At 41.2% G+C, this 20,971-nt stretch overlaps 2 protein-coding genes across 4 annotated transcripts in view; one reads left to right on the top strand and one right to left on the bottom strand.

Moving 5' to 3' along the window:
- LOC100878265 (uncharacterized) overlaps positions 1–16,282 on the top strand; it is a 324,020-nt gene extending 307,738 nt beyond the window's left edge. For all 3 annotated transcript variants that reach the window (XM_076530029.1, XM_076530027.1, XM_076530028.1), the window contains 10 exons: positions 9,893–10,340; positions 10,693–10,945; positions 11,410–11,485; positions 11,569–11,742; positions 11,813–12,184; positions 12,383–12,526; positions 12,601–12,814; positions 12,914–13,030; positions 13,170–13,373; positions 13,669–16,282. In XM_076530029.1, coding sequence (XP_076386144.1) covers positions 9,893–10,340; positions 10,693–10,945; positions 11,410–11,485; positions 11,569–11,742; positions 11,813–12,184; positions 12,383–12,526; positions 12,601–12,814; positions 12,914–13,030; positions 13,170–13,373; positions 13,669–13,895 — 2,229 coding nt within the window. In that variant the 3' untranslated portion in view covers positions 13,896–16,282. The remainder of the gene's footprint in view (positions 1–9,892; positions 10,341–10,692; positions 10,946–11,409; positions 11,486–11,568; positions 11,743–11,812; positions 12,185–12,382; positions 12,527–12,600; positions 12,815–12,913; positions 13,031–13,169; positions 13,374–13,668) is intronic.
- A 198-nt stretch (positions 16,283–16,480) lies between these two features.
- On the bottom strand, positions 16,481–18,659 carry Syx17 (syntaxin 17). The gene is made up of 5 exons (XM_003705626.3): positions 18,244–18,659; positions 17,985–18,180; positions 17,706–17,917; positions 17,411–17,627; positions 16,481–17,314 (listed from the first exon to the last, which is right to left on the bottom strand). The coding sequence occupies exons 1-5, from the start codon at positions 18,373–18,375 to the stop codon at positions 17,169–17,171; spliced, it is 903 nt and encodes a 300-aa protein (XP_003705674.1). The 5' UTR covers positions 18,376–18,659; the 3' UTR covers positions 16,481–17,168.
- Between the last annotated feature and the right edge of the window lie 2,312 nt (positions 18,660–20,971).

The following is a 20,971-nucleotide window of genomic DNA, read 5'->3' as shown; positions in this document are numbered from 1 at the left end:
CTCCTTTGATGCCATCACGACTGGTCGTGTGACTGCTGGAAATTAAACGAAAGGGGAGAAGCGATTAAGGCGACAAAGGGCTTTAATTCGCCCATATGTTCGTACGCTTCAAAGAACTTCTAATCGAGACCGAACTTTTGTACCTCGAATTAATCGAAAATAATAGTTCAGTTTTATAGTGTCCACAGTATATGCAGCTGTTGATCTCATTTAATTTTATAAGTCTTGAAATCCATGTCGAAGGTTTCGGTAAATTTGTATCGTTAGAAGAGTGCATCGAACCAAGACGTTTCACGATTATTCTCGTTTGGATCGTGCACGGGATTAACTAAGCAGCTGCGAACTTTCACGCGAAGAAAGAACACATTTTCCAGGCTGTTCGATGGCTGAGAGCACCGCAGACACTGGGAGCGACAGATGCAGCCTTTATGACGCCGCGTTTCAGCGCTTTGTGGTCGTGTTGGATGTCGTGAATGACAAACATTTCGCGGGGTCGCTAAATCATTCGTTGGAGGTCCTTCGGTGAACCACGCACTACTTTTCACTGACAATTACAGCACTAGCTGTCGAAGTCGAACTCTTTCAAAAACAAGCCTACCATTTATTTCAGGAAGTTGTAATTGTAAATTTTTTTGGGTCACACCCAAGATGTTACCATAAAAGAACGCGAAATAATGCGAATAGTCTGTTTTCTCCTCAGTAAATTCTGGTACATTAAATTTTAATATGAAGACTTAACTGGACCAAGTTATCTATCCGCAAAATCAACTGGATGCCAGTAACTCTCTCGAACCAGAACCATCATTGACCTCTACTCGCAGAAATTTCACGTCGACGCTTTCACAGGCTCGTCGTGGAAATTTATAATGACCCAGGAGATTGTTAACGAAGCGACTATATCGATCCTCTTTCTCCGACGGACATGACTGTCCCAAGGGCATAGAAACGATTTCCCGTGAATAAGTCCCGTGCGAACAAACTCTTACTTTCAACGATTTCCGTCCGCGACAAAGCTAATCCAGCTGACAATCACACGGCAATTTTCCACGGCGTATTCCACTCGTTGAGGATGCAAAAAGGACATGCGATTTCGCGGCTCCCCTTCCTCGAGGATTCAACCTCGCTTTCAATCGTGATCGCTCTTCCTGACACTTTTTGCCACTAGAAGAAAGTTTTCGATTAAATACTTAAATACTCTAATTTATAGACTTAAGTGCCTTCAGATGTTCAGACAAAATTGCAGTCTGATAGACAAGATTGCAGTCTGACATACAAAATTGCAGTCTGAAAGATAAAATTGAATCTAATTTATAGACTTAAGTACCTTCAAATGTTCAGACAAAATTGCAGTCTGATAGACAAGATTGCAGTCTGACATACAAAATTGCAGTCTGAAAGATAAAATTGAATCTAATTTATAGACTTAAGTGCCTTCAGATGTTCAGACAAAATTGCAGTTTGATAGACAAGATTGCAGTCTGACATACAAAATTGCAGTCTGAAAGATAAAATTGAATCTAATTTATAGACTTAAGTACCTTCAAATGTTCAGACAAAATTGCAGTCTGATAGACAAGATTGCAGTCTGACATACAAAATTGCAGTCTGAAAGATAAAATTGAATCTAATTTATAGACTTAAGTACCTTCAAATGTTCAGACAAAATTGCAGTCTGATAGACAAGATTGCAGTCTGACATACAAAATTGCAGTCTGAAAGATAAAATTGAATCTAATTTATAGACTTAAGTGCCTTCAGATGTTCAGACAAAATTGCAGTTTGATAGACAAGATTGCAGTCTGACATACAAAATTGCAGTCTGAAAGATAAAATTGAATCTAATTTATAGACTTAAGTACCTTCAAATGTTCAGACAAAATTGCAGTCTGATAGACAAGATTGCAGTCTGACATACAAAATTGCAGTCTGAAAGATAAAATTGTATCTAATTTATAGACTTAAGTACCTTCAAATGTTCAGACAAAATTGCAGTCTGATAGACAAGATTGCAGTCTGACATACAAAATTGCAGTTGGACAGACAAAATTGCTTATTGCTATAGCAATAATAAGTTTCATCAAGCATTTAATGTTACAACTACTGAAGTTGAAGTACTCTAATTTACAGGTTTAAGTATCTTCAAATGTTCATAAAAAATTGCAGTCTGATAGACAAGATTGCAGTCTGACATACAAAATTGCAGTTTGATCGACAAAATTTCAGTGTGACAAACAAAATTGCAGTTTGACAGATAAAATTGCTTATTGCTATATCAATAATAAGTTTCATCAAGCATTTAATGTTACAACTACCAAAGTTGAAGTACTCTAATTTACAGGTTTAAGTACCTTCAAATGTTCATAAAAAATTGCAGTCTGATAGACAAAATTGCAGTCTGACATACAAAATTGCAGTTTGATCGACAAAATTTCAGTGTGACAAACAAAATTGCAGTTTGACAGATAAAATTGCTTATTGCTATATCAATAATAAGTTTCATCAAACATTTAATATTACAACTACCAACATTAAAAATTTATTTAAAAATCATAATTAAAATAGAAAAACAAATAGAAACATAAAGTAGCACATATAGTTATTATTCATTCTTACAAAAAATATTTTTCCATAAAAAAATATGAATAAAAAATTGAAATTTAAAATATGAGACTCAAAGCAAATACATTGGCTCCACATCTAACAGTAATAAAACACCAAGTAAAGGTCGTAAAATCATAATTAAGACTCGCAAGTTAGCATAGAATGGAACGTGTAGGCAAGGGGATACCGTTTCATACAGAAGCTGAAAAGTTCGTCGAACGTCCGAGGAAACAATGGCTTGCATCGTTCGCGAAAAGAATTCCGATGATTCTCTCGGAATGCACCGTTAACCGTTGCATCCTGCATGTTCGTAAATCTCGTCGAACGGTTCGCGTGCACGTTGCACACCGTCACGTGGAATTTTCAACCGTTTCGGGAACACGTTGCAATAGAATCGCGATAGGAGAAAGTTATCGCGGCAGGTGATTTGTTACCGGGAAGGCTGCGACGTTCGGATCTGTCCGCCACGATCGTTGCAACTTTTGAACTGTCTGTTGTGAACGGGAGACGATCGCTTTCGTTTTTCTAGTTGAAGGGAAATGGAACAGAATGCATTCTTTAAAAGGACTCAATGGTGGATGGAGATGGTTTATGGTGGATTAAATTTTTTTCTTTGGTGTCTTCAGACTACAACTGCTTTTTAAATGGTTTATGTTCATTTTACATGTCTGCAGTTGTTTGATGCAATTTTTGTATACCTTTTGATAGGAAAATTCATTGCAACATTTACTTTTGTAAGAATTCTATGATTGTTCCATGGAAGAGTTCCATGACAGAAGTTCATTAAGTTAAATTAAAGAAAAAGTGAAGGATTTAAATATTTATTTTTTGAGAATCTACATCAGTCTGTCTTTGAATATAAAAATGTTGGAATTAGACTGAAAATTTCTGTCTTTGTAGCAACATGAAGTACAAAGAATAGAAGTCGAAGTAGTGAATATTTGCGTACTGAAAATCCTTGGGAACCAAATGAACGACTGAACTGTAATGTAGTTAGATGTCGATAGCACGTTTCACTTCCTATCGTTCCGCTACAAACGTAATCGAACGAGTCCTAAGAAAATTCCGCTTATACTTTCTCGCTGCAGGTGCAAAGAGTGAACTAACCGATACGTTCTACCAGAAATATTCGCTTTCACGCTCGTTCGCACCCGTAAATATTCGTAACGAATTGTTGGTTAATAAGAAAGGATAGGTTCGGTTTAAAACACGTAGGGTAATGAGGTTTTACGATACGCAAATGATCTCTTACAGAAATGTTCGTTTCTTGCAGATGCTTCTTGTATCTAACTTATTTATCTTTAGCGCTCTTTAAGGTAAATTAGATGATTATGAGATGAACTATAGAATGTATATTATAGACGTAATGATATTATTTAATTTGACAAGCTTGAGTTCATCGGATATTTTCATGCTACTAATTAAGAAGTTATGTCACATTGATGCTGAGATTCAGGTTTACGTAATAATTACGTTCACGGATAAGTACACCTTTGCCGAATAAACATGTAACATCATTTTGCCACTTGAGTGGTTAGTACTATAATATCCTACACTATAGTACACTATAATGGGCAATACGACTTCTGCTTTCGTTAATTAAAGGAAAATACAAAAGGAAGGAATATCCTGTCACTCGTCTGTAGACTAATTACTTTGTTTCACTGCAGAGAAATAGAAATTCCATCTCCTGCTAATTCTTCAGTTCTTCAAGTTAATATTCTAATTATTCTTCAAAACATTATGCAAAATAAGAAATATAAATTGTCAACCTAATTGTCTACCTAAATTGTCTAAAATCCCAGAGATATACCTCCACTTTTAAAGCATTGACAATGAAGAAATCGAATCGGTAACAAATCAACCCCAAACAGTTGTCAACACGAAATTCCAAATGGCGCGATCACAGACGGCTTTCGCGGGACCGGTAAGCGGCACTTTCTTGCATGAAATTCCACAATGGTCAACAACCTCGATCGTCGCGGTGTTTGTCGTGCAACGGGGAAGCTCGTTTTTCGTGATCCCGGTGCCGACAGGTCCAACTAGGAAAACCGGCCCCGAAGCGCGTCTGAAACGCGAGTCGAGCTCGTGTTTTCTGCGACGACACGTCCGGTTCTCGCTGGCTAAGAATCTGGAAAGCGCCACGACTACCGGTATAATATACTTACGTATGTACGACTGCTTTGCAAAAAAGTTGATAGACGCGGAAGCATCGGAAGAATAGGCGAGAGACGCCACGGTTAACCCTCTCTCTATGGTGTTCGTTCATGTAACTGGGTAGATGGCGACACGGCACGTGGCGATAGGAAAATGCGAGGGAAAATCGCGGTTTTCTATTTTGGGCGTTGTAATAACTCGGTAGTTGTAGTATGAGTGTAGTAATGTACGAGAATCGTAATGTATGAGAATCATAATGTATGAGTGTAGTAATGTATGAGTGTGGTAATGTATGAGGAGGCAACTCTAACGTGTGATACGCATGGCGATACGTGTGGAGATTCTAACGCGTGACGGTTCTAATGAGTAGCAATTCTTACGCGTGATAATACAACGCGTGGCAATTCTATCATGTGACAATTTTAACATGTGGGATTTGTAATGCGTGGCGATACAACGCGTGGAGATTCTAACGTGTAGGAATTCTAACGCGTCGAGATTCTAATACGCAGCGATTCGCACGGATGGTGATATAACGCGTAGCGATTCTAACACGCACCAGTTCTTACGTATAGTAATTCTCACGCGTAGTAATTTTAACGCGTCGAAATTCTCACGCATGGCGATATAACGCGTTGAGATTCTCACGCGTGGGGATATAACGCGTCGAAATTTTAACGCGTGGCGATATAACGCGTTGAGATCCTTACGCGTGGCGATACAACGCGTTGAGATTCTCGCGCGTGGCGATATAACGTGTTGAGATTCTCACACGTGGCGATATAACGCGTTGGGATTCTCACGCGTGGCGATATAACGCGTTAAGATTCTCACGCATGGCGATATAACGCGTCGAAATTCTCACGCGTGGTGATATAACGCGTTGAGATTCTCACGCGTGGCGATATAACGCGTTGGGATTCTCATGCGTGGCGATATAACGCGTTGGGATTCTCACGCGTGGCGATATAACGCGTTGAGATTCTCACGCGTGGCGATATAACGCGTTGAGATTCTCACGCGTGGCGATATAACACGTCGAAATTCTTACGCGTGGCGATCTAACGCGTCGAAATTCTCACGCGTGGCGATATAACGTGTTGGAATTCTCACGCGTGGCGATATAATGCGTCGAAATTCTTACGCGTGGCGATCTAACGCGTCGAAATTCTCACGCGTGGCGATATAACGCGTTGAGATTCTAACGCGTGGCGATATAACGCGTTGAGATTCTAACGCGTGGCGATATAACGCGTCGAAATTGTTACGCGTGGCGATCTAACGCGTCGAAATTCTCACGCGTGGCGATATAACGTGTTGGAATTCTCACGCGTGGCGATATAACGCGTCGAAATTCTCACGCATAGTGATATAACGCGTTGAGATTCTCACGCGTGGCAATGTAACGCGTTGAGATTCTCACGCGTGGCGATATAACGCGAAGCAACTCTCACGCATGGCCTACAATTGTCCCTCAGAAATATCCCAATTTCCCCAATAACAATCTAAAATATAGAAAACCTTATAGGCTAAGCCCCAAACGAGTTTACAATTCGATTGACCCACGAATTACCGACAAGATTAGAAAGCGTAATCCTCTTAGCTCCCGGGTCGCGTAGTCGCGACTTCAGGTCGCGTTAATTGAAGATTTAGCGTGTTAATCGTCGATACACCGTCGATTAATGGCGTCGCAGGCGGTTCAGAGCGAAAGACTCCATTGCACGCGGACAGTCACGTTTTCAGCTAATCTGCTTTCACGCTTCGACAATTATGCATTAGCACCACGAGAGGCGCCTTTCTACATTCCGCCATAATAACGGCCTCCTTGTATCGAGATTTTCCTGTTGCGTTTGTCTATCAGTCACGTTGCGTAATCATCGGCTGGAATATTTGTCGTGTCACGATTCACCGATGACGATCATCGATGGGTCGGTAATTGCAGGCCGTGTGTTCCAAGCGTTCTAAATACGCGCGGCTGCATCCGGACGATATATACCGTAACGACTTCAATTGTGTAATCGTATGTTTGTTTAACGAACAGGACTGTAATATTTTCCTACGGCGCACGCAAGAACCGTGGCTAATGCTAATATTCGATTGCGCATCTTACGATGGAAATCACGACGAACTGAATCCTAATGAGATGGTTAATGTGTAGCGATTTTGAAACTGGACAGCAGATTTCTATTAGAAATTTCTTTCTTCTGGAGAGACACTCCCTTAGAAATCTTAGACTCGAACATCTGGGTCGGTCTAAAGCTGGCACAGCTAAGGTTTTGTTAGCGAAAACCCATTTTCGAAAATGGTCCTCGTTTTCAAAGATACTAAAGTTCCAACTAAACTGAAGATCAAAATCTCTGAAGTTCCACAATCCTCAAGCTTCCAAAATTCTCAAACTACCAAAATTCCAAAGTGTTAAATTCCTCCTCTCCAAATAAGCTTCGAAGAATGTCACGAACCGACACCCTTGCCAATTAAACTCCCAACTGATCCAAATGGACCAAATTGGTCCCAGAGCAACCTAATCCTTCCACGCAGCTCGAATTCTCCAGTAATCGTTCGAGAAATCAGTCAGATTGCGCAAAGAATTCTACCAGGTTATCGTGTTACCGGTAAATTAATTAGGCCTCCAAGCCGTGGCGACCTAAACTCGTTAATAAATATGGAAATACGAAACAAGGTATGCGTACTTTCTCGGCGATCCCTCTTCCACGATTTTCTCTAACCGGGACACGCGATAGTCGGCGTTTTTCGCAGGCGAATGCGGGCCACTTGGTTTCGTAAGGATACGGGCGAATTTTCTGCCGGTCGAGGATCGATAATCGCCCTCGGGCGTTCACGATACCGTTCGAGAGTTCGACTGTTCGCGAGGGAGCCGCACCCCGCATCTAAATGATTTCGTTGATTAAACGAGACGGAGAAGCTTGCCAACATCCCCTGGCGATATTTCACGCAACGTCGTTTGTAATCGTCCAGACGAATGCTGCGAAATGTTCAATATCCTAATTGAAAGTTCATCGAACGTTGCGGGTTGTTGCATAATTTTGATTAACGGCTGACGCGTGACTGCGGGTTAAATGCCGAAGTATTTGAAACCTTTTTGAGAATATTTATGCACTTCGTTAAGTGTGATTACGTCTTAAAAATTTTATTATTTCTTTTCCTTGACCGACGACATAAAAGTCGCCTTGGAAAAAATTTATTAGACCATTGTTACGTATCCGAACGAAATTGAATTACACGTGTGACTGTGGGTTAAATGCCTAAGTATTTGAAACCTTTTTGAGAATATGTATGCACTTCGTCAAGTGTGATTACGTCTTAAAGATTTTATTATTTCTTTTCCTTGACCGACGACATAAAAGTCGCCTTGGAAAAAATTTATTAGACCATTGTTACGTATCCGAACGAAATTGAATTATACGCATAACTAGCGAAACTGGGCTACGTTTATTAACGATGCTCGTTAGCCATCGAGCTCCAGCTGCTGCACGTGTCTCGGTTTCCGTTCGCTCCATCCGAGAACCTAGAGAAGTGTTTCCGTCGGCTTAGGACCCTAAGGGACTCGGCCACGTGTCCGAGGAGGGAAAATACAGGTCCGTATTCCCTTGATGACAGATCCAGTTACCCATGAAACGTAGAAGCTTGATCAGAGTTTGCTAGCAGTGAATTCTCGAATATTTCGAAGAAAACCTTTCTACAACCTCAAGCCATATCTGAATTTTCCTTATCGGTACTTAAACTTAATTTCTCACAGTTCACTCAGGAAGAATCAACAGATAGACACGCATGAAAATCATAATTTTACGGGGGTCGATTTACGGGGGAGCACCCTCCACTCATCTCATCAGCGGCTCGATTACGGGCGTGAATTTGTACTACGGGCTGAACAGTTGCCCGATCCATTTATCTCGGTTCACGAATGAACCGTACTGTCTCGTGCACCGTGGGACACAATACACTTTCGTCACGGATGCTCGATCGAGATCGTCCTTGTTCCAGGATGTTACTGATCCATGTCCGACGGGATTTCACGCTTCCATGATCGCTGTTGCGTTTTGCAGAGAGGGATGCGTTTATCCCTACGGGATATATTGGAAATCGACAACTCAAATTCGACCCTTTATTACTGTCCGATGAAATTCTGGTAGAAGGTTTACATAGACTACTGAAATGAAGTTTGCAAAATTTCGTGTGATCGTTTACATATTATATTATGTGGCGGAGTATGATACGAGTCATTAACATGTTCTATTAATTTATTTGTACAATCTGCACAATCTTTACTCACAATAAATCCTATGCACAATAAATTACTCATTGGCCTTGTAATTCGAATACAATTTTTACTGCCCTCGTAACATGCTGTATTAATTTATTTATACAATCCGTACAATCTAAATCACTCATTTGCCTTGCATTTCGAATACAACTTTTACTGCCCTCGTAATAATACTTCTCTTGTAATAATACTCGTAATAATATCATAATGATAGAATCCTCTAAATCCGAATTGAAATATAGATTTCGATGTACTGAATTTATCTGAAAAGTTGTGAAGTTCCTCGCAATCAAGTGATCCATGGCGAACCCTATACACGGAGTTATGTTTGCGTAAACAGTTCGCCTCCGTGCACAGACAATGTCCCTTAGCGAAGGCCGCGAGCTCCCCTGCTCATCGTTGCGCTCCTTTCCCCCATATGTCGATTTATGGTCCCAGCATTAGGGACGGTTCCGTGCTGCACCGCGGGAGTTCCACTTCGATACGTAGAGGACAGGATATCGTTTCCATCGAAGAAGAAGGGCCTTTATTGTTCCCTTTTGTTACGGCCAGACCAATGAAATATTTCCGTGTGTTTACACACAATATTGTATTCATGGCAAATCTGAGCAAACTTCGAGGGAGAATCGTGTTTGGAAGCCATAGTTCTGTGGTGGTAGATCGTGATATATGTTATAGTGGATCACGCTACATTTTGTTGAACCATTTTATTCTACACCGGTGTTTGATTTATTAGAGAGCTATGTCTGGAATGTAAATTGACACGATCCGAATAAATTATGCTATATGGACCCAAAATTTAAGGTTAGAAAATTAGTAAACGATCGTTAAAGAAAGATTTATGTGTTACAGAGACATCTTGACAAAGGAAGCGACCTTGCCGAGGCGGCGAGTGCGAGCGGACTTCGCGAACTCGCGAGATCCCTGAAGCAACACCTTCGAGGATTCGGTACGCGCCTCGAAGACAGACGCGAGTACCTCGAGGACACGTCGAGATGTTGCCTGCTTCAGGATCGGGCATACGAGTGGGCCCAGGAGGCTCGTATCGCTGGCGAGAGGGGGGCTCAGCAGTTCCTGATGGCCAGACCACCCCTGCCGCCAGAGCATTTCACGGAAATGATGGCGCTCGCCGAGAAACTCGGTAACGAGATCCTTCTGGAACAATGTCGTATCGCCAGGAACAAGTGTGCGGAAGCTCTCGAGATTGCGAGGACGACTTCCGCTCCCGGCAGTCCCGCCAGAAGAAGATCCTTCGCTGCCTCGGAGTCTGCCACGTCCTGGGAGGACAGTTTGACGAAGAGTATGTTTACTCTCCATCCTCTAATTCTTTGCTTCGATAAGAGTTCAAGGACTAAGTCATCTTGAAACAAGCATATTGTTCGTGTTCAATTGCTGTATCTTTATTACGGAATAGTAGTAAAATTTCTCTGAACATTGACGACAGTAAATGTGTGTCGCGCCATTGGAAACAATGTAAATTTATTAAATACCAGCGATAACGTGCTCTACTTTCGACGTACTTTACGTAACCGCTCCACATGTTCTAAGTGCGATAAAAAATTCTAATGTTCGTTGTCAACACTTTTATGGTATCTTTCAACGCACTCTGTTACTTCTCCAAAGGATGCCTGTTAAATACATGATCGTTCCAGGAACTTCGTGGGATGACAGCGATAGCAGCGCATCGTACGCCTGTCCCATGGAGAGTGTAGGATCCGCAGGAAGCGGTGGTCGACCGGTGCTGGACAACATTGCCGAACTTCGGGAAAGCGCCGAACAGCTCCTGGATTGCTCTCCTCCGCGAACACCTCCTCGAAGCCCTGCTCCACGACGACTTGTCAAGCCTCCGGTGAACTCTCACCTACACAGGGCTGCTAGCATTGCTCCAGGAATGAAGGCGAAAAAGTATGTGCATTTGTCTACTTTCTATTTCGCATTGCTGATATTAGAGATAAAGGTACATGATGATCTCATGTATAGAGATATATGGAAGGACCTTAAGAACCATAAGTGTATATATATTTTAGTAGATAAAAATTTGAGAAATATTTAGGAATTAAAGATTGTAAAAATGTGGGAAAGTAAAAACTTGTAGGAATATAGAAATTTGTAATTAGACGTCCTGACATAACACCCATGCATGTTTCCTTTTGTGATATAAATTGTCACACTAACAGAAATGTCCATTAGCCGCGATCGAACGTGGGAGTCTGTGGGGATTTCGTGTTACGTTTTCTTACGATTCCTCTTCCGTGTTTCGGACACGCTAACAATGCACCGCTGTTTGCTTCTAATAATCTCCGTGTCGAGATTATGCGAATTCGTTACGCGCTCGGCTAACGTCGTTAACCAGGAATTTCACCTTGCAGAACAATACTGCTCATAATGAGGGAAATGATACAAACCGAACGAGACTACGTGAAGTCGCTCGAGTACATAATAGAGGTAACAGTTTTCCCAATATCGTCTATTCTATTATCGAATAAATTTCGAACTCGTCGCGCTTATTAACAACATTGTTCCTGAAGAATTACATCCCGGAGTTGGTGCGGGAAGACATTCCTCAGGCCTTGAGAGGACAACGCAACGTGATCTTCGGAAACGTGGAGAAGATCTACGAGTTCCATAGTCAGCATTTCTTACGGGAATTGGAACAGTGCGAGCAATCGCCGATGAACGTGGGACAATGCTTCCTGAGACACGTGAGTTGCTATCCCTTTTTCTTTATTACTTGGATTTCCCTGGAGTACCCAACGAGAAACTTCGCTTCAGGAGAAGAAGTTCTATCTGTACGCGCTCTACAACAAGAACAAACCAAACTCGGACTCGTTGATGGCCGAGTACGGTACCGTCTTCTTCAAGCAAAAGCAACTGGAGCTAGGCGACAAGATGGACCTCGCTAGTTACTTGCTGAAGCCTGTTCAACGAATGGGGAAGTACGCGTTGCTGCTGCAGCAGCTGGTTAAAGCGGGTACCGACCTATCGGAGCAAATGTCCGGCAAGGACGACAAGGAGGAGAAAGAGGACGGTATGAAGCCGATGGTCGAGGGCGAGGCGGATTTAAGGGCGGCCGAGCAGATGGTACGGTTCCAACTGCGCCACGGAAACGACCTGCTGGCAATGGATTCTCTTCGCGATTGCGACGTACGTCTTATTTACTTTCGCTTAACACAGATCAAACACCGTATCACGCGAGTCACACGGACTTTAATGTAACTAATTAACGATGATGTAGTAGAAGAGACAGTCGTGCCGACAATGGCGATGGAGAGTGTATGTAATGCGTTCTATGTCGTAGATCTATGTCCTGACACGTTGAATTTACGTTCATGCAAATTATAGGTAAACGTAAAGGAGCAGGGCAGACTACTGCGGCAAAACGAGTTCTTGGTCTGGCAGGGTAAAGGCAAGAAGTGTCTGCGACAAGTGTTTCTATTCGAAGACCTCATCCTCTTCAGCAAAGCGAGGAGATTTCCCGACAGAAAGGTGAGATATCGCGAATCCAATTTTATTCGTCCCCTACGCATGTTACCTGAGAACGATTCTTCCCCCTGTTTCAGAACCTGGATATCTACATCTACAAACACAGCATCAAAACGACGGACATCGGGCTGACTGCCGTGATCGCCGACTCGCCCACGAAGTTCGAGATTTGGTTCCGCAAGAGGAAACCAGGCGACACGTACACGCTGCAGTGCGCCAGCGAGGACATTAAGAAAGCTTGGACGGAGGAACTGAGCAACCTTTTATGGAAACAGGCGCTGCGAAACAGAGGTATGCTTTGCGACTAACTTTACGTTTTGAAATATGTCACTTGTCCCGCCGGAGTTCGTCGGTTGTTGGTCTAACAAGAACGCCTTTTCTGACCGACAGAAGTGCGCCTAGCAGAGATGTCGAGCATGGGCATCGGAAACAAACCTTGTTTGGACATTAGGCCTAGCGCGGATCAGATCAATGACCGGTCTATCAGCGTAGCTCAACTCTCGAAAAGTAAGTGCGGTCTAGTTATTCAAAATTTTAGTCGACAAAACTATAACTTCATTATTCATGTAGATAGTGACCATGTCTTAGTAGCATCTTTTGATCACTGATAGCAATGATGTTATTTTTACTTGATCCGTTTGAACAGCGCCTAGATTCAGAAACTCGATAGCAGTTTCAATGTCGGAGGACTCGGGTCGCTGCAGCAGAAGGCCTCACAGTGTCATCTCCGTTAGTTCTTCGTCGAGTAGCGGTGGTAGTAGTGGTCCCCCCACGACGTTGAACCTGGGTTTGGACACGAGTCCCAGACCGCATCATCGTAGCACTACTCTCAATAGTCAGTGCAGCGTTGGTACGTATTTCTTCCACTGGCGTGACTAGATATGGTTCAGTGTTCTGACCTTCTCAAAGTATGTACCAGATCCGTTACAGCTACTGTACACAGCTCGGGAGGTGAAACAGGGGACAGACTCTTTGTCATATAATTGAGTTAATACGCAGTGAGCTTTAGATAGAGTCATTCCACGCTAATCAATCAACCTCTGTGTCATCTTGTGAGCGTTGCACAGCAGCCATTAAATAGTTCTTATATGAAAATCATCGATGTCGAAGTTGGTTCTGTGTCTGATGTGACAACGCGATTGCAGAAAGCGGTATAATAGCCGATATCTCGATCGTCTCTGACGACGGAGGCGACGGCACCGAGAGGAGTCACTGGAACTCGACTTTAGAGAGCCCCACGTCCCATCTGCCGACGACGTCGACGCCTCTACAGTCACCGACCAGCGCAACCGCGACCGCAACAGTTACCTCGGCCACTTCGTCCGACAACAACCTCACCCCTTACGACCAAGACATGTCCATTAATTTATAAACGTCGCCCCTGAAAAGGACGGCACCTTTGATCCCAGCTAACAGAGTACGATATCGTCGATTCACTTGCGAGTTGTTAGACGGTGAATATACACAGTGTGATTCAAATCGTGTGGCATAGAATTCGACGGATAATAGCGATGATATGTCCACGCAGTGTGTACCGAGTAGATAATATAATATATTAGAGCGAGTATTTTCTTGAGCAATCGTAGTTCCACGAAATGGCCCACACGAGCTACGAGAGACGAGTCTCGCATAATGCCGTACACAGTGTCCGACAGACCGTTGCATTTACGCTTAATCACGTGAGTTCCGTAACGAACGCCTGTTCGCAAACCATTGCCACGGTACGCAATCGTTGTTTGACAGTGTTCGAAAATAGAATGGGGTTTATACGCACTCGTAGACTGGTATTTTCGATGAGAGCTCAACTTTCAAGTGAATTTTATCTTTTGATACGCTTCGATGTTTCATTGATCAGCGCTCGCGCGCGTGATCGCGTGTTTAATAGTCTTCACGTCTGAATTTGATAAAAAGAAACCATTGATTTTTCCAGAAGTAAAACGGCAACAAGTGTATTTTCTTATACTGTCTCCTCGAATCCACCAACGTGCTCAAGCAAAATCCTAGATAGAGAGAGATGTGTTCCGATGAAATATATATATATGTGTGTGTACGGCTGCATGTTATCACAATGTGCTCTGCAGCGTCGTAAACGGCATGCACCGATTGCCATTATTCTCATTAACGATTGGCATTCCTGATCATCAACGACTGAGAATCTTATCGGGAAATCTCCAAATCTATGGTACTTTTTATACTTTATTTATACTGCGTAGTTAATAAATAACGATATTCCATGTCCACGTTGTGTTCGCGCTTACTATGACAAAAGAACAAACCGAGAAGCAACGTGAAGTTTCTTATTCTTTCATGTTTTTCTCTCGAACGAAACACCCGGAGGAACGTTTCGCCTACTCTTCAGGTATTCCATTGAGTTGTCGGGATATCTCTTCAGGAATGTCAAAACAATGCGCACATATACATACCACTTTGTAACATAATGTAACATTAAAGGTTTATACGATATAGCCGGCAAGATAATATAACCGATAGTCTAAATATTATTTCCAGATTATATATTAAATATATATAATATTATATTCTTTTTTATGTCAGTCATTTGTAAAACCTTTTGTCACCCGTAGATGTTAACTCTGGCCTGTACAACAAAGCCAAATTCTACCCTCTATCTCGTTCTTTCTCTCTTCTCTATTGCTTTTCTACTTTTTACTTCCCTTTCTTTTTAATAAAAACGAGTAGTTTAAGTACGTTCTTGTTTCTTTCCGATACACGTGTGGACGTTTTGGGAAGGCTTAAGGATAACCCTTAACGGTAAGCTTCACTTAAGACGATCCACACTAGCGTTTGAACGCTGATTTCTTTATTTTTCGCCCCAGAAGCTTAATCTATCGAATGTACAGGCTCGATTATGGTTCGTTGATGTAGAAATATGCGACAACTTAGCGAACAACACACGATCGCCTGTACAGAGTTTCGACTATAAAAATAGTCACGTTCGATCAAAGAAAGAATTAATGGCGCGCGTAACAAACAGCAATTATCCTGTCTCATAATTCTGCATTGTTACGTTGCTTCCAAGCGAGTCAGTCGATTAAGCCATTGTTATTGCCAAGGTCTGCCAAGGTATTTCAATGATATCTTATGGACAGTGACCAAAATTCGTTTAGTTGAAACAAAAAAATTTATCATATTTAGAGAACGTAGTCGTAGAGCGTAGAACATTGCAAAGAATCTCCAGGCACAGTCCGATGCACCCCAGCAATTATCGGTTTTCTTCTTTATACGCGATTTAGTTGTACCATACACGCCCAATGTAATTGTATCGAGAATGTCTAACGTAGATTCAATAGATCGAGATAGAAAGAACGCAATGCGCATGCCATATACACATGAAATCGGTGCATCCGGCTGAGCATATCCTGCCCTTCGAAAGTGAGACTAAGCGAACGAAAGTATAAAAGGATCGATATAATTCTCTATTTTCCGTGGTTCTGAGTTTGGTGTTACTTTTGAATATGGGGATGTCGAATCTGAAGATAATAACTGATAACACCTACGGTACCTTAAGAAATACACCGATAGTCACTTAATTGTACACGCTCGTAGATATTTATTAATATTTTTTTAAGTAGATCGTTTTAGTCTAAATAGGTTTAAGTATTCGCATCATTATAACGGAATGTATATATATATTATATATTTACAATTAATAACATGATTATTTCAGTATTGTACTGTGTCTAACACCGATGTATTTTACTACTTGCTAAATATACTGTATTGGGTGCCTTTTGTAGCGAAGTTAAACCTTTTAATTCGTTTGGTTATCCCTAAGACTTACCTTTAAACGATCGTTGTACAAATGTGAATAAAGCTGATCCAAGGAAATAAAGCTCCCTTCGTATCGTAACAAATTATCGATGTATCGTTGCTCGAATGATTGAAATCAAAAGTTCAGTAACGACATGACGCGAAACGACAGTTCGGTTATGACGTGTATTCGTGGTGTTCAATATTTTATTTGCAAAATTTATTTACAAGCAACAACAATCTTCCAATTTTCGTGTATAATTAATGACTCTAACTTTGTGCGAAAGCGAGGCACGTGAAAAGCATCCGAAAGACGTGACTCGAGCGCAGATCTATTCTACGAAAAGGCAAAATACAACTTTTGTCGCATTACTGTAAGTACACGTCATGGTTAAACATATACGTCGTTTACATATATACTTGTAATAACGTTAATTCTAATCAGTCAAACTCGTTTCGTTAATATCGGTATCAGCAATAATGTATTCGCAGATGTCAAATGTATCGTAAAATTTAATAACGCGTCTAATCTTTTAACGACTTAGAGAAATTGACTAGGACCTTCCTAATCTTACGAATAAATTTTGGTCCCAGCATATAATTATGCCTGTACACTTTTTAAGAATTTATGACTTTATGACATACGCATAACTTAAGCACTTTGACACGTCATATGATTAAAAATATAGTAAATCACAAACCACCTTTATAGTGATATCTAGGCCGCAAATCATCACTAATTTTGGTTACATATTTAAATTCTATATGAAACATTCCTTGATTTTAAAAGTGATTGCACTGTTGATATCGATACTTAAACAACAATGCAAGCTTTCTTTTTTTCTTTCTTATCGCTACTATCACATTTTGCCTCGGGTCACAACTCCTTTTTGGTGTCTTCTAAGCTCTTGGACGAACACGGTGAATCTTGTGTCGATTTTTGCTCAGTCAAAGGTTGAACCTCTGTTCTCGATTTTTGCATTTCAATCTCCTTTTTCTTCAGTAAACTTGCTCCAGTAAATCCTATATATATCATAAGTATTATAAATTATGTACATAGAAGAAATATATATCACACTAGTAAGATCACAGTAATAAATATATTCTGACAGAACTCACCTAAAATACCACAACCTAGTGCTGTCAGTCCACCAACTTTTAATCCTGCTATTAGACCAACTGGTCCACCGATACAAGTTCCAAGTACAGCTCCTGCCACAGGGTACATAGCAACTTTGTACCTTGCAGCTTTTGCAAGGAACTTTTCACCCTCTTTCACATTTACATGTGTTTCTTCTATGCCATCTTCTGCAGAATTCACCAATTCCTTCTGATCCTAATTGACATATGTTGATTTTTACAAAGACTGATAGTTTAGTGTCAAAGCAGAAGTTGAATAGAATGAATAACTCACATCCACAATTTTGTTAAAGTCCACGAATAATTGATGCAACTGATGTATATCACCTTGCAGGGAGTTCCAGGCATGCATACATGCCTGTTGACGTTCCAACTCTTGTTGTTCTTCCTGCAACTGGACATATCGACTGTCAAGTGGGTGACTTTCGGGTTGATCTTCGCTTTTGGGTGAATCTGGTGGTGAAGTGGGCAAATTCAACTGCAGCTCTGCAAAGTAAATACGTTATTATAACTTTTAAAGCAACAGTTACAAAGTAAACCATCTCTTCCTCACCTAAGTATTCCTTAACTGCATTCATGATACTGGAACGAGCATTGCCAGTCAGCTTATCAAACTGCTCAATGTCAGAATCTAAAACTTGTGCTCTAAGAGTATCCATCTGATATAGCAACTCCTTAAGTTGTTTTACAATCCTTGATACATTCATGTGTTCTCTATACATTTTCTCCCAGTCATGCTGTGCTTGATACTGTAAAAAAACAAAAAATTTACATGTAAATATTTGTCACATAACCAAAGAATATCTACTCACTTTCTCAATGTTGCTTTTGTGACGTTTCAGTAAACCAACATGATGCGGAATAGCAACATTAAAATTGTTTATCTGAATTTCCAAACGCCTAATAGGCTGTTTTAAAGCGATGTTTTCAGGCGAAGACGACATTTTCAGTCTCTTTAATTCAATATATTCTCTATTTTTCCACTCACATTCCTTTCTCCGCAATTCTAGAATCACTATTTCTCGTAGTCGTTTTCATTGATACACGATAATTTACGATTCGAACACTGCCTCATAAATTTTCTTTTGTTACAAAACATTAATTAGTCATACTGGAAACTGGAAACTGTGGAAGTTTACTACACCATCAATTTATTTCCGTATCAAAACTGACAAAAAAAATAACCAATCAGCTGATTATTCGTGAAACGCACGTACTACAGTTGTAGCCATTCAACTTGTTGTCAATGCCATCTATACTGAATGAGTACAGTTACTGTTCCTCAATGACTCGCGCTAGATAGTAAAGGTGGCAGAAGTTGTACCATTTTGCGCAAAGGCTTTCAAATATGTTTATAAATGTGGACAATGAGGAATAGGGAGAGATAAGAAGCTAATTAGCAGTACGATAAGAATTGTCGAGTTGGAATTTGCAATTAATTTTGATAACTTGAAGAATGATTGTTGTTTTCATTCATGAATTAGATATTGATCAAGAAGATTGTTTTGCGAGATCCAAAAATTTCGAAGTTCGGGGCTTTTGAATTTTTAAATTTTGAGGATTTGGAATTTTTCTAGGAAGACAAATTTTTAAAGCAAAGGATGTCTTCGTAGAATATTTTACCACGATCAAGGAAGTTAAAGTTCCATTAGCGCAAAGGATAGGTAGCGGTTGAGGATAGCCAGAAAGTCGCAAAACCATGTCCCGAAAGGACGTACGATCTTGATGAGTTTCACGAGGGTTCGGCGAATGTACAATTCGGTATAAAGCCGATGAAGCTTTCGGTAATGAAAAACCGATTGCGACCAAATAGGCTCTGGGCTGCCGGTGACGTGTAATCGAGTCTTCTCTGCCATTTCTCCCTCCTCTCGCTCTCTCTCGTTCCCTTCTTTTTCCAGTCGCCAGCCTCTGTTGGCTTCCATTAACCACCATACGTCATATATACCGTAGGGGTAGGATGGATCCGTTTTGTCCCGGTTTCTGGTGACCTCTTATTTCAAACGGCATTCAAATTACTATGGGCTATCTCGATATTCCGTCCTTTGAGCTTTTGTCACCGGCCGGATAGATGAACACTCGGTGTCTTTGACGTCGTCGTGCCCTGTTTCTGCGATTCCTTTTCTGACACCGAACACCCTCTCGCTACAACTTTTATCGCTCGATCCGACGATTTCGGATCACCTTCGACGAGATCGATCTCTCGATCGTTTCGCCGGTTCGTGTTCCACGCTCCGTTCCGGTGATATTGCCTTCGTAGCTTTAAATTACACGGTCTAAGCGTTATTTGTTCCGTGCGCCTTCTTATTTCGCTTCCGGCGTTACGATGTAAGGAACGGACGCTTTTGCTTTTCTCAATAAGACAATTAGCTCGGCAACGAAACGCGGAACGAGCTAAAACAGGAAAGGAAAAATGGAAGCTTACGACGGACCAGGCTTTGTGTGTACCGGAGGATAAGAAGGCATCGCCCATTAGAATGCAGCGTGCTTGTCTGCAATCAGACTGCTACTGGCTCCTAACTAGCTATGGATCCGACGAGAGCGAAGGATACGAACGTACCTCGAAATCAATCAACACAAAATCGATCACCATATAAAAATTCAGATCGAACAGCTTCTCAAATTAATATCTATAATGGACTATAATATAATTAATATAATATAATGGACAGATTTATACACCACATACATGCAGATAAGGAAAGCACACAATTCAATAACCACACAAGTGATGGTCAATTTAAAAAAAAATTTCAATAAGCCATATTGCCTCGTTAAATAATAGTGTACTTACTTTGGTGGATGCAATGGATTTATGTATAGAAAGATACTTTTTTCGAGGACAATATAATACTCGACTTATCGAGAGTACCGCGGACGAAAGAGAATCAGTTGCGACTGTTCGTAGCTGCTCGTGGTGAATTCAAATGCCGAGCACGTGCCTTTGTTACGAGATAATACCACTTCCGAATTTATACCTAAACTCCGCTTTAGAGACTCGAGATTCGAGTTCCTAATTAACGGGCCAAATTCGACAAAGCGCCAGGCGGGGTAAACAATGGTAAACAGTGAAATTAGAAGAACGTACTAACGTGTCGCGTGTATCAATGCGGTGACGAAACAAAAGTGTCGGTTTTCTTATTTTTGAGAATAGTTTCGACAGGATTTCTATAGGGAAAATTCATTTGCGAGAGAAGTTAATAGAAACAGTTGCTGAGAGAGGAATAACGTTTACGCGAATAAATATGCAAATTTTATAGGAAGGACTTGTACGATAGAATATACGAAACATAACGTGTAAGATAATAATAGAGTTACAGAGGAGCGCATTTCGAAAGGGTGACCGCTTTAGACTGTCTGTTAACACTTTCGTGCGAATTCTCTCGGGTTTGACCTTTGACAAGGTGTACCTCGGTGTCGGAGAAATTGCATCTATTTCCATAAACGTTTTACACTAGTTTAATTCTTATCCTAAGCCGGACGCTGTAGAACGAATGTTTTCTTTCCAGCAACGGAGTCATTGACTTCTGCTCGGTGTCCGTA

The sequence above is a fragment of the Megachile rotundata genome, chromosome 3 (assembly GCF_050947335.1).
Source record: "Megachile rotundata isolate GNS110a chromosome 3, iyMegRotu1, whole genome shotgun sequence".
Taxonomy (NCBI): Eukaryota; Metazoa; Arthropoda; class Insecta; order Hymenoptera; family Megachilidae; genus Megachile; species Megachile rotundata.
This window is presented reverse-complemented; position numbering and strand designations above follow the sequence as displayed.